The 13,709-nt window shown below is 44.9% G+C and overlaps 1 protein-coding gene across 2 annotated transcripts in view; it reads right to left on the bottom strand.

The window, feature by feature from the left end:
- The window catches only part of TSPAN18 (tetraspanin 18), a 126,632-nt gene that overhangs the window by 3,646 nt on the left and 109,277 nt on the right, over nt 1–13,709 (bottom strand). For both annotated transcript variants that reach the window (XM_054826635.1, XM_054826636.1), the window contains exons 6-9: nt 11,070–11,144; nt 5,041–5,139; nt 3,594–3,773; nt 1,006–1,089 (exon numbers count right to left, since the gene is read on the bottom strand). In XM_054826635.1, the coding sequence (XP_054682610.1) occupies nt 1,006–1,089; nt 3,594–3,773; nt 5,041–5,139; nt 11,070–11,144 (438 nt within the window). The remainder of the gene's footprint in view (nt 1–1,005; nt 1,090–3,593; nt 3,774–5,040; nt 5,140–11,069; nt 11,145–13,709) is intronic.

Here is a 13,709-nt window from a genome sequence, read left to right as displayed (position 1 = left end):
CTGGGAAGGAGGGAGCGGGGGGAGAAGAGGGCAAAAACAAAACAGAGAACCACAAGAGTCAGCTGCATCTTCCAGAAGATCGGCAAAGCCCTCCCTGGCCCTAGGACCCCTCCCGTCATTCCCTCCTGCCCAGCAGTCAGTGGCACAGCAAGGGGACCCTTCCCACCACCCAGGGCAGGCTGTGGCAAACTTTTGGTTTTTTTCTGAAGGCCATCCCTCCCCTCCTTCCTCTGTCCCCCCAACTGTCTGTGGCTACAGTAGCAGCCTGGCTTCATTCCCGAACCGTGCTTGGGGTCACAGGGGAGCAGGCTCTGTGATCCCTGCTCTGCACACCATTCCCACTGCCTGGAGCAGGCACAGCGGGGCCTTCGTGGGGGCTGCTGGGGCTCTGCCCAGCTCCTTCTCCTTTGCACAACACAGGGCACTGGGGAAAGTACCTGGCCTTGCCCCAGCAATGCTGCAGGGACATTGCTTCTGGGCTAATGTCATGTCTGGTGGAAGTACATTCCTCAGAAATATCACCAAAGATCCAGATGCTAATGCTGGATAACAGAGATGCTCTGGAGCCAGTACAGTTTCAGGCTCTGAACAGAAGTTTTTAAAGCAAAGGCACGGTTTGAACACATTAACCAGGTGACAGATTAGTCAGCTTGCTGGGGTGCTGCCGCAACGAGGGCAGTGACTGTGTGGGGCTCTGGGGCAGGCAGTGGGTCCTCGAAGCCCCTCTGGCCAGCATGGCAGGGTGCAAGCTCTGCGGCGGCCCGACACGAGGCGGCACTGCAGGCTTGCAGCACTGCAGGCGTGTGGCACCCGTTATTTCCCTGCTTTTTGTGGCAAGGGACCAAGCACCCGCCTCTTTCTAGGCAATTAAAACCACAAGCTGATTAACCTGCTGGCACTTTGCAAAACCAGCTTCCCCTGGCAAGGGGGAGCACCTGCCCACTTGCCTCACTGCTGGATATCTACCGACACTTGCTTTTCTTCTAGTTACGCAACGGTAAGTACCTCAATGGCCAACACTCCGATGGCAAGGGCTCCTGCAAGGTACACGTAGGTCTCAAAGGAGTTCAGGATCACAGTGTAGCAGCCCTAAGAAGGACAAAATGAGGTGAGACACAGCTGAGTGGCACATTGTGTTGTTCTTGCAGCACAGCCCTCATTAGTCCAAGAGATGCTCTCAGATGCAGGCACCACAAGCACAGCTCCCTCTCACCCCCTCACCCAGCCCCACAGCACGGGGAGCAGGGACCCACAGGACAGTGCCAGGGAGGGGAAGGTTTTGCTGTAGTGGGACGGGAGTGGTTCACATCCACAACCCCTCACTGACCACAAAAAAATGTGTCTTCTTGCAGGGCACAAAGGAGCAGCACGGGAGAGGCACTCCCTCTTCAAAGGGCAGAGACTAAGCACAGGGGAAAGGACCTTCAGGGCAGATGACAGCCAGCCCAGGCTGGCTAGGGATAAGGACGATTTATTTAAAGCCAAGACAGAAGATTCTTCAATCCTCTCTCATAGCCAGCAGCTCTTTCACACCCCAGGACCGCTTCACTGTGCCTTCACCCAAAGGAGCGCGGATGAACACCTGCTGATCTTCTGGCTACAGGAGAATTAATTTCATTAAGAACTCAGGGCCATGCACTACAGCAATCCTTCCACTTATGCAGCATAGCCACCATCATCTTTAATGCCATTTATTACTGCTCATACAATTAACAGCAGGTAGATCTTCTGCAAAGGTTTCAGGATCTTTCTGGAAATCACCAGCTTGTCCTGGCCTCAGTTCTCCCAGCCGAAAACTCCAACCCACCAGCAAATTTCCACAAATACGTCACACATAAAGAGAAAAGTAGATTGGAGTTTGTCCAATGTAAAAAGTAGCTCCTGTCTCCACTGAGCATATACTTCACTCATACACATTTAATCCCATCCATACTGCTGGGATGTTTCAATCACCTGATTTTTTTCCTTCCACCCAAAAAGAAAATGTCTGAACTGCGAAGACAGCACAACAGTTATGTACTGGTGTTCGTGCCAGACCTGCTCATTGCGGGTGAGACACAACTAGAGGACAGCGAAGGAAAGGACAGAGGGGACCCACTCATGAGGCAGACCGAGGGAGTGCAGACTGCTGGGGCAGTAACCAAGCTGTTAAAACCATGCTCTTGTCAACATGAGACCACTCAGCAGCAGCTCTGTTCCAGCCATGTTTCAGCCCAATTTTCATGGAAAAGCATCCAGCCCAGCACTAAAATGTTTGGGTGGTTGTCAGAGCTCTAACCTTAACCCAACTTCCAGCATGCCCTGCTCAGCTGGCTACAAATGGGGGTGAGCACTGTCCTACCAGCATGGTGTCCCAAGAGCCTGACCTTGGCTCCAGGAATGCCTGAATTAAGCCATCAGTTGCTTGAGACTGTCTCTCCCATTTTACAGAAGTGCCTCATGTGTGCTTGGTGACACTTGCTTTTCCCACCAACACTGTGATGACAAGGGCTCACAGGAAACCTTCCCTTCCCACAGGCATCAGCATCACCACTTAGGGAAAGCTAAATCTGTTATCTGCTTTAACCCTCTTTCTCAAAATGCATTTCTCTTTCCCTCCCTGCTGTTTGTCATCTCTCTCCTCTCTCTTTTTCCCATCTACTCACAGCAATCAGACCTGGCAGAAGCAGTACGGTGCTGTCTGCTATGATCTCTCACCCAGAGTGCCTTTGCCAACCATTTCCAGCTGCCAGGCAAGAAACAGCTCACACGGTGCTTCCAAGCTCCTTTACTCTTTTTCACAACCTGCTATCAAGTGCTGAAAAGAGGACCACTCCTTAGTCTGGAGAGAAAAGGAGGCGTGTGTACATATATGGTCAGTACAGAGCTCAGCTGGCTTATTAATGCTGAAGTGAACACAGCCAGGAACTTGGCTGGAAAGTTTCTTAAACTTCACATCTTGGTGACAATGTAAGGAAACACGACTGTAGTATTAGTGTCATTATGCTGAACTGTCTTGTTCCAGTCTAGTATTGGTAAAAATTGCCAAGTCGAGAGGCCTAGCAAAAGAAATGCCCTTTTTTGATTGTAAAGAGTTAAAGAGCAGAGAAATGGAGCTTTCCAACACTTTTCTTCCTTGGAACAGACATAGTTTGCTGTGGCCGTGTAAACCTTGATCTCTTGGTTGCATATATTGTTGACGAGGAGTCTTTGTGAACTAAAGTGGAGGCACTACCACAGCCAGTAAGAGCCAACTCCATCCCAAACTTGCTGACCTGTGCTGGCTTGTGAATTAACTGCTCAGAGATAGTATTAACCTTCAGAAACACAATAAAACTTGATGTAAATTTCCACCCCACCTCTCAATCCCTTGGGAAAATCTTCATATTTCTGCTGATACAGCACAACACGCACTTAGCAGTGCACACAATGAAAGGGGATTTTCAACATCACGCATATGCCATGACTTCAAAAGCTGTCAGCAGAAGTGCAATTAGGATGTGAGCTATAGTCAGAATGGCATGACCTGCCAGCTTCACTAGCTACCCATGACCACCCCAGCCATCTCGCTGCCCACTGTGAAACTCCTTTTCCTGGTGTTCGGCCTCCCTTACCTGTCGGTTCTGAAACCTCTCGATGCCTGTGAGACAGGCTTCCTTGTTGACAAACATCCCTTCCCGGCTCTGGAGCTCTCGCTGGCAACAAGCCTCCGGTGTTGCCTTTTCCAAAGAGGACTGTGGAAGATGAGGGATAGCTTCAAAATCTTCTGGTCCATTCACTCCACAACAGGCAAACTAGGGAGAGAGAGGCACAGAGAAGAAACGAAGACAGAGTTGACACTGCCCTGAAAGCAGATACAAGAAATTTACCAAAGACCTATTCTTGTAGGGATCAAAGCTTTAGTCAAAGCAGAGACAAAACACAACTGTTGTGAGTTGTGCTTGTACCTTGGAGCTTCTGTTTCATCAAAGCCTTTTTATAAAGTCCCACTGTTCCCATATCATGCTGTAGACTCTAAGGTACCACTGGGAATATTGCCATGAACTACACAGGGCTTTGGAGCACATCCAGAATGACTTGCTTGAGATCACCCAGCAAGTCTGTAAGGGAGCCAGCAGTACAATCCAGGCTCCCGACCGCCTGTTCTCCTCATAGCTAATGGCCAGGATTGTTGCTGCTGAAAGGCACTGCTAGGTGATTCAAGTGAGGTCCCTTTTTAGGATTCAAGTCAGGTCCTTTTTAAGGATTCAAGTCATACTCTGACTCTGTCTCCTTTCAGTCAGCAATAGGAAATGTCTTTATTAAAGTCCTGAATCAGCATGAAGGGCAGCAATCATCTTTTTCTTTTAAGATTAAAATTGACTTTTCATCTGCAGAGCCTGACATCCTGCTCTTCCCTGCTGAAGAGACACGCTGTGGGCTGTACTGAGCACTAAGCTCACATGTGTACACACACACACGCATACAGAACTTCTTGTAGCAGATAATAACAACCCCAATTCCAATGACAGTCGATCTTTAACCTGCCTGATTAGGATTGTAATAACAAAGTCAATTTTGATGGCAAATATGTCTATACTGAAGATATACCATTAGGCACACCCCTGCCTAATCTGCCACCTACCAACTCATTTCACAGGAACTCACAAAAAGCCATTAGTTAGCACCAGGTTTTGGCTGCTGTTGGCTAGGAATAGTTCTGAAGTAGCCTGCACGAGGAAAGTTCCAGGGTAAACACAGCGATATTCAGTTGCAGACAGCTCCACAGATTTCTGTGCCCGCCATTTGGGGATACCCAGTCAGGTCAAACGCCTCAGGCTTTGGCAAAGCACGAAGGCTGACGCAGTCACTGGGATTGTCTCTCTCAGGACTGACAGGAGCTCGCTTTGAGAAAGACCGGCTGCCAGCCGAGTTCTCATCTCCCTCCCACCACCGCCACAAACCCCGGTGCTACACTTGATGTGACGGGATGGTTGAAGCAGGCTGACCCTGGGCGAGCTGAGCACCATGTTTGATGGTCACTGACCATGGGCAGCACGGGACTGGCACAGCCTGACTTACTGTGATCATAACAGAGTTCCAGGTCGAAGAGAAGACATCGGTGTCGTTGTTCCTCAGGTAATGCTTTTTTAGCTCCTTGGTGAAGAACTCTCTGGTCAGCTGAAATGCACAGACAGGTGGAAATGTAAAGGCTGCTGCCAACACCTCTCCCAAGCACTTCCCAAAGCTCCCTTCTGTGAATGCTGGGGGTTGTTTGGTTGGTTTGGTTTGGTTCTTTTTTTTTGCAAACTTCAGAGGAGAAACATAGGAAAAGCCACTGGCTGAACCATAACTATATCCAAGGTGAATGGTACTTGTTGAATGAAACTGTTGCTCATTAAAAATCAAGGATTGAATTATATCTATACTTGTAAGATAATGCTTACACTTAAGGGTTGGGGTTTGTTTTTTTAAAATTTTTAGTGCTATTTGAAAGTGCTTCATAAGTTGGAACAGGACTAAAACAGATTTTAGAAAGATCGCCAAATCCACACCCCAATAGTAGTTTAACTTACTATGCTTCATGACTGCTGCAATCAAAGCATGATTTTCCCCTCACTTTCAATTTTAAAGCAGTTAACTTCCTACTAACAACAGGGGAACTGCTCTGAATTTACTTCCACATGTGAGAAAGCAGAATGAGGCCCTAATATGATAATTTCTGGGAATAAAAAGGAAGTAAAAAGCATGTAATTAATATTAAATGTTCAAGTCAACTTATGAATCAGAAAAAAAGACCACTTCCCTGACAATGGTTTAGATTATCTAAACTAACCCACACACATGAAGAAAAAAATCCTCTTTATATTTCCAGTATTTAGATAATTTAAACAATTTTCCTAAGGTCAACAATAGAAACAAATGGAATTTCATTTACTCCTGTTTACATTTACAGTAAAATAGAACAATCGAATGAACATTTTGGCTCAGAGTCTTCTCAGAAAGTCAGACACTTTGAAATTACTTTTACTTAGGATCACTCTCTGGAGGAATAGTAAATATACAAACTTAATAGTCTTGTTAAACTGAACACTCAGATTCAATCTTGTTGCCTTTCTATCACTTCAGGATGAAAACTTCATGGAATCCCTTTTCAGGTTCCCAATAGCTCTTGACTTGTGTGGTCCCTTCTCCAAAATACCTTGTGATTTGTGATCTACACAAGCAAAATCTCTGCCACTGCAAAGCCTCAGCAAAGTGGGTTGGACTTGGCTAGTGTTGGACTGCTCTAGTGTTGCATATTTGCAGGATCAGGAATTAAGCTGTCTGAAAAATACCCTTTTTTTTTTTTTTCTTTTTTCTGTTGTTCATACAGCACTGCAGATGCTGTAACATACACTGCTACAGGTTGGTTTCAGGTTCTTGACATGCAAAGTGAAATATCGCACATACGCATACATATGTCCGAGATGGATGGGTGGGCACAAAAGCACAAGTACAAAATTCTTTGTTTCCTTTGTAACTGTGTCACAAAATTTAAGGGAAAAAAAAAAGAGGCGGCTGTGGTGACTTTTAGAAAGACCCCCAAATACCACTTAATATTGACTTCTCTTTTACAAATACAAACTAAGGCCAAAATTAATGACTAAATCAATACTGGGTAAAACTTTGTCACAAAGACTTAAATGATGCAGGTAGCTCAGTCTCACTACCTTTTAATTAGATATGCTGCTAAATTCCTAAATCACTTTTATGAGCCAGATATTAACTCATTTTTTTGAATATTAAAATACCAGAGGACATGGCATTTTCCTTCAGGAATTTGGTGCACTGAGGGAAGGTCAGGTTAGAAGATGCTGAAATATGTCCTCAGTGTTCTCCTTTCCTTCCCTTTCTCTGCGTATTTTGTCCATGCAGCACCCTACCCTGCAGAGACAGCAGCACATTTTTTTAATGCTTGTCTGTTTCTGAAGCGTGGACTTTGAAAGTGATATTAACGTTGGTAATAATCCCAGCCGACTGCCTTTGGCGGGGTCTAAAACAAGAGAGTCATTTAAATATAAAGCGAAACCTTTATTTTGACAGCAGCAACCCCAGAGGAAATTGTTCAGAGTTTGTGTGCGATTTTTACGAGACTTGGCCTAAAACAAAGCCTAGTGCTGGAAGGGTAAGTTTGCCAGGAAAATAACTGATTCCATTTTGTTGCTCTTAAACTGTTTGTCCTGAGCATCAGTTCAGAAAAACGTTAAAACAAAAAGAAAAAAGAAAAAGGAAAAAAATGGATCAGCAGTAGCATCTTTCTTCTTTTAAAAAATTGCTGACAAAGGAGGAAAAAGGTCCGCAAGACAGTCCTACTCACATGCCCACACCCCCCCACCCCGTCGCTGAAGCCAGCAACGGCACTGATGAGGTCCGTGCACGTTGGAGTACTATGGCAAGAACTATTCAGCCGGGAGCAAAGGGCCTGCTAACAAAACTAGATCTTCGCACACACTCCTGGCAGCACAGTTGTATCAGCCACAGTCACGAACAATAAAGAGCCTTTCAGCTGTGGTTTTTTCTAGCTGTTCTGAAAGGAACGTCTCCAATACAGAAGAAGCGCATGCATGTGTACGTTGACATGCCAGTGAACGAAGTGGGACTGTTGTGTCACACTGGTTCAAAAACCAGCTTGGCTGGGATTACTGCAGCCAGATGAAGGGGACTCAGGAAAATGAAGGCATTTCTGCACAACACCAGTGCCGGCACTGGCCAGGAAGCTCACGACCTTCTCATGCAGCACTGTGTTCAAGAATACTGAATGCTGTGCAAGAAGCTGGCTTCATGGTGCCTGCTTGGAAAAGAGGACACACTCCTGTCCATCTGCCTCTGCCTGGAGCATCCTCAGTTTCTGACACAGTACAGTGCTTGTACTGTAGGTACAATCACCAGTGCCGCACTTTTCACTCCCACAGTGCCTTCCGTCCAAGAGACCTCCAGCTGCTCAAATGAGGGATGAACGGTTCATGGTTTTTAGTTTTTGCCTTATGTCTGAGGAAACAGAGGTATCAGGAACCGAAGCGACTTGTGTATTAAATATCAGAACTGGGGCTAAAAATCCAAATGCCCTGCCACTGGACTCATCTGTTCCTACCATGCCGCTTTCTTGCTTGCTAGGACAATTCACTAAGAGTCAAATATCCCTCCATTGTTTTCCCCATCCAGACCTCTGAAGAGCATATAAAGAGCAATTCCTGTACATAAGTCAAATCACTCTTACACAGCCTCTCTCTATCGTTCATGGAAGATGTTATTTTATGGGGGGGGGTCTTCTAGATGAAAAAGGGTTCTCCCACCCACCAAAACCTCCTTTACAAAGGAAGAGAAACTCTGGTACTCCCAGAGCTGATTAACAACAACTTTCCTCTTCAGAGACTGCTTTTAAACAGTTCTTTGGGAGTGCAACTGGACTTGAGATCACAGTAGCTTACCATCACTGATACCACTTTCACTAATCCAATCACCACATTCAGCTTCACTGACTCTTACTCTCATGTCACATCTCAGGAGAAAACATCTCTTTTCTCCCTTATTTTTGTCTCTTAATTTATTTCACTTTCTCAGCTATTAATAATTTAACTCTGTTGAGTGTTTGGGAGCTAGTTTGGATGTAAAACACTACATAAGAGAAAGCCGCACTGAACGTTCTCTGGAAAGCGAACAGATAGAGTGTATCTTTCTCTTTTGTCTCATTTTATGCACCCAGTGAGGTCACAGCCATATGGACACATACAATGACCATCACAGGAACCCACTTTGTAAGCTTCCAAGAAATTTAAGTTGCCTAAATGTGCATTTACCACCACACACCTTGAAAGTAACTTATTTCGCAGGGAAGAGAAAAGTACATCTGAACCTGACCTTAAATTGCTACTGTGAAGAACTCTTCCCAACACAGGGTCACTGAAAGACCACCTCTGTCCCCACGGATATCCTGTCCAGCCATCTAGACTCATGCTAACCCAAAGATGACAGCAAAATTAGCCACAAGTGGTTACCAAGCCAGAGAAGCTACCATCAAAATATATAGCAACAGCAAAACAAGGTTTTTTTTCAGAAGAAACCTGAGGAGAGAACAAACCACAAGAATTTGCAGACTAAGTTTAACTTCTGCATAGAGCCATCTCCAGCTATGCTGGGATCTGACATTCTTCATTCTTTCCCATTTAAGCCCTTCCTGTCAGTCATTCTGACAGAGTGGGAAGCTGGTGATACAAACAAGGCGACAAGCTCAAGAAAGATAGAAGTTTGCTCCCCTTCAAGTTTTATCTCACAAAACACCACCAGATGCCAGAGAAGTCTAGAATAACCACTGCGACCTTATCTTGCAGGGTAACATATCCTCACGCGTCTCATGGCTTCCATGGGAGTGGACGGTACCGATGCTTTGCCCAGAAGCAAGACGTTGCAGGCTCCTCGTGACTGAGGGAAGAGACAGCAAGCCCTCCAGGAACCGCAGTGAGCCTGGCTAGTTTCTCGTACCTTTTTCCAGTTTCCCACAGGGAAGGTGGGAGGTGGGAGCAATCAGCTGCCAGCTGCTCGCCCAGACCCTGCTCACCAGGGACTGCGTTCTCTCTCTCTGTCATGAAGCCTGTACCTGGGTCTGCAGGCCAGTTTCTACGTGTGTGGTCTGCTGCTTGAGCTGTACCAAAGGAATTCTTGAAAATCTCCTAACAGCAGAGCTGTAATGACCAGAACACACCAGACCCCCCATGCTGCAACCTATTTATTGAGTGGTAGCTGTTCCCACGAGGGCATGGTCTCAAAGCCTAAGCTGGAATGGGGCACCCACTCTGTGTTCAGAGTGCCGTCCCTTCCCCACTGCCTTCAGATCTGAGGCAAAGACAAAAGACCATCAGCTTATAAAGGGGAAAAAAATTCCTCTCACTACCTCACCCCAAGACCATCCTACTGCACAAACACCACACTGCCTTGCTGTGAGCTTCCTCAGTCTTGATTCTTTGCTTATCAAAATCTTTTTATATGAATAAAATTAAAAGTATATCCTGGGTCAAGAAAGTCACCATTACACATGGCCCTTCTATGCTTATGCCACATTTCTGTCATCTGCAGTACAGGGAACGTGCTGTATGCTCTTACTCCTGGCAGAGGCCAAATAAACAAAATAAATACTAACAATCACTAGTGACCATCTCTACTAGCCAATGTTTCTTCACAGCCATCATTCAGACTCATATTTCAAAGATGGGCTGACTTGAGAAGGAAGGACCTAGTTCAGTTGGGCTCTTCTTTGCATATGTGGGAACATGAAAAAAATTGCACCAACCTTTGCTGGTTAGACAAACAAGTGTAGAGAAACTAGTTAGAGAAACGAGTGTAGTAAAAGCTTACTACTAGTGTAGGGGAGGGATGATGGCCATATAATAATATGCATAGCAGCAATGTAGAGAAAGGCTACATCATATGAAACTGTGGAGAGAAGGACCAGAAACTTGTAAGCAAGGCAATATGCAAGGGATCCATTGATGGGACTCAAAATGGGCCACGGGGAGACTTGCTCAGGGCAGGTCAGGAGGAATACCTTAAAAGCAGCATTGAGAGGAATCTGGTGCACACCAGAACATGAAAATTCAAGAAGGAATATGATTAGAAGATGCATAAGAGAGTTTTTGCACTGCAGAGCAAGCATTGGCTCTGCTGGGAAAACAGGAGGTTTCACTATTAATATTAATATTAAACACATGCTATACTGAAAAAGAAAAGAGTTGCTTTTAACCTTAGTGTGACTTTATTATAAAACTTCTCTCTGATGGAATGTGCAGCTGGTTTGGCTGCAAAAGAATCAGGAAGACTCTAAAAACTTCAGGATTTAAGTAGTCCCTCGGTGTATATCTCCTGTGTATATAAACCATCCACCCTGTACACACCAGGTTAGTTAGCGTTCACCGGCTTGCTGGCAGTTCTGCAGACTGAGGGTAGTAATGAAGCAGGTTTGTTGGTATTTGAAACAAATAGTTTCTCTACAAACGAATCAGCCACCGTCTAACACCATGCTCCACCTGGGTACAATCCCACCGGGGTTCAGAGTTTGCCCACCATCGGATACTTACATTTTCTCTGAAGATAAAAGCCAGGATTGCAGCTGAAAGCTCCGCCAGGAAGATTAACAAAATGAACATGAAGAACTGGAAGAAAGATGAAAAAAAAAACCAAAAAACAACACAGATATACCGTTAGGTGCTTGCAATAGGTAATAGGAACACAGGGTTTTAGTCACCAACATGACAGGAAAAGTAACTGAGGAAGCTTTTTTTTCCCCTTACACTTAAAAAAACCTATGAGACAGTAACCTGGAGCAGACACAAAAACCCCTCTCTGACCACATCACAGGACATGGGAGCTTGTGACACTTTTGCCTGGTTCTAATGGGGAAGAGGGAATAAGGCTACAGGACTCATAACATCCCCTGATAAATCTGCACCAGGTTAAAACAGTAAAGCCTACTTTGATGGAAGAAATTATATGATTTGTGTAGATGCTCATATGGTGCATTAAATGGTCCTGACACAGGTGTATGCATCACATGCATACACCTACATATACACACACAGCCCTCATCACAACATAAACAACAAACAATTTTACTGTAATATGATCATTGCTCATTTTGTATGGAAGGAAGTAGCAGGACATATACTCAAATATTTATACCTATGACCAAAAATTGACTCTTTTCAGAATATTCTGCATTTCAGGGCAAAATTAGCCTTGGTTAACATCCCCCCTCTGTACTGACTTAAGTATTAACCACGCAGAACCTCTACAGAAAGTTGGTAACACACCATCATAATTTTAATTTCATTATGCAAGTATCTTCCATGTCTTGTATAGTATCCAAAGTGTGCATATTCATATTCTTAAATTAAGGGCGCACTGCAGACTTCACAGAAAGCAATAGCCAGCAGATTGAGTGGTAGTAAAAGAGAAACAGGCATCCAGTTTGAAGTAAAACCATTACATTTATGTCATCAAAATTCTAGGGAAGAGAAATGAAAGCAAACAGAGGCACGTGGTTGTTCATTTTAAACTGGAACTGTATTTTCATGCTGTTGTCCTTACAACCTTCTGCTGCTTCGGTCTAAAAGTCTGGTCTTCAGTCTTACTAAAGGCATCTTGTTTCTGTGATGTCACCAAGCCCGAGCGATTCACTGCGCCTTCACCACCCACCCCACAGAAGTAAATCAGATGCACTTAAGAGGTCTCATCCCCAGAGAGACTGATGTCTTGCTGCAAGGGTGCTGTCTCCGGGACCTTGTCTACCCTGAGTGCTCAGGTACTGTGGAGCATTTCCTGCCTGAGATGAACGCCAGGACTCCTGTGGGCTCCCACCTCAGACCCTCCAGCCTGGAGGCGGCACAGAAAGCTGGTACTCAAGTAGAGAGGAAAAGAGTGTTGAAGTGAACAAATCTCCCAGGGCAGGAAAGCACTCACTGACATCAAAGAGCTCAGGACTCAGCCTGTCTTTGGGACCAGTTCTCAGTTACATTGATGCCTCATGTTAGTTCGACGCTGCTTCAGTCCATAACAAACAGTAAAATGAACAGGCAGGGATGTGCCCTCTAACATCCTTAGAACACCAAATGTTGGTGCTGAGGAACTAGTATGGGAAGAGCAAAAAGTAGCTAGGCTCACACCCTCTCCTGAAATGGCATTTACTTCCATTGTTGGAAACAAAATAGCGGGCTTGAAGAACCGTAAGTCTTAACTAGATGGATATTTTTCATGTTCTTGTAACCATAAAAAGAAATCATCATTTGAGAGTCACCCCTTCTAAAATTCAAGGATCCCAAGAATTAGCCCACAGATTCAAAGATGATTTTACAAAACTGAGTGAACATTTAGAAATGAACTCAGATTTTGGCACCATCTGAGAAAAACAGGAGCGAATGGAGAACCCAATAAAACCGCATCACATGGAGGGTAATAAACACGCGGTACACGTTACCAGTGAAGGTGGTTGAAGCAACAAGTAGAAATAAACACAAGAGAAGTCTGGATGGGTTTTTTGTGTGAGAAGGTTATTGAACGTCTTTCTGAAACAGAAGGCAGGCAGATGGGGCCAGAAGTACTATTGTGATCCCCAAGCAATGATTTATAAACAGTGTCTCAAATACTGTGCACCATGCATTTTGGTAATGGAGAGAGAATTCAAACTACCTGCTTGGAATGGGCAAAATGTTGTTTTGTTGTCAATTATCAGAGCTGTAAGTGATTTTTCCCCACTGGAAAAGTGCACGCACCACCCTGTCCCATTTGTCTTCCTGCTTCCGCAGTGGAAATGAAAGAAAAGGAGCCTGGGCTCAAATGACAAAACAAGAAGAGTCAGATGAGCAGGGACATCGGTTGCTAACAGAATGCTGTTGCTTGATTTTGCTGAACTAGTTAACTCTATAATTTATTCTTACTGCTGGAGTTTTTTGTGTGGCTTCTTTTTTTCCTGCTCAGAGACTGTTTGGTTTTTAATTTCACCACAGGAGGGCAAAGAACAAGTGATGAGAATGAACGATGCTTTGCAAATTCACATCATCATCCATCAAGGGATCTCAGCATAGTCACTAAGAGGTCTGAGGTGGTGATCAAGTGATTAATCCCATCACCCTGCTAATTGCATTTCATTTACTGATTACTGGGAGACACATGTTCACCCAAGTTCCAGCACAGGTCTGTGCAGAAGTGGAAGCAGCCATTCC

Source organism: Grus americana, chromosome 5 (assembly GCF_028858705.1).
Source record: "Grus americana isolate bGruAme1 chromosome 5, bGruAme1.mat, whole genome shotgun sequence".
Lineage (NCBI taxonomy): Eukaryota > Metazoa > Chordata > Aves > Gruiformes > Gruidae > Grus > Grus americana.
Note: the sequence above shows the minus strand (reverse complement) of the source record. Positions and strands in the feature narration are given on the sequence as shown.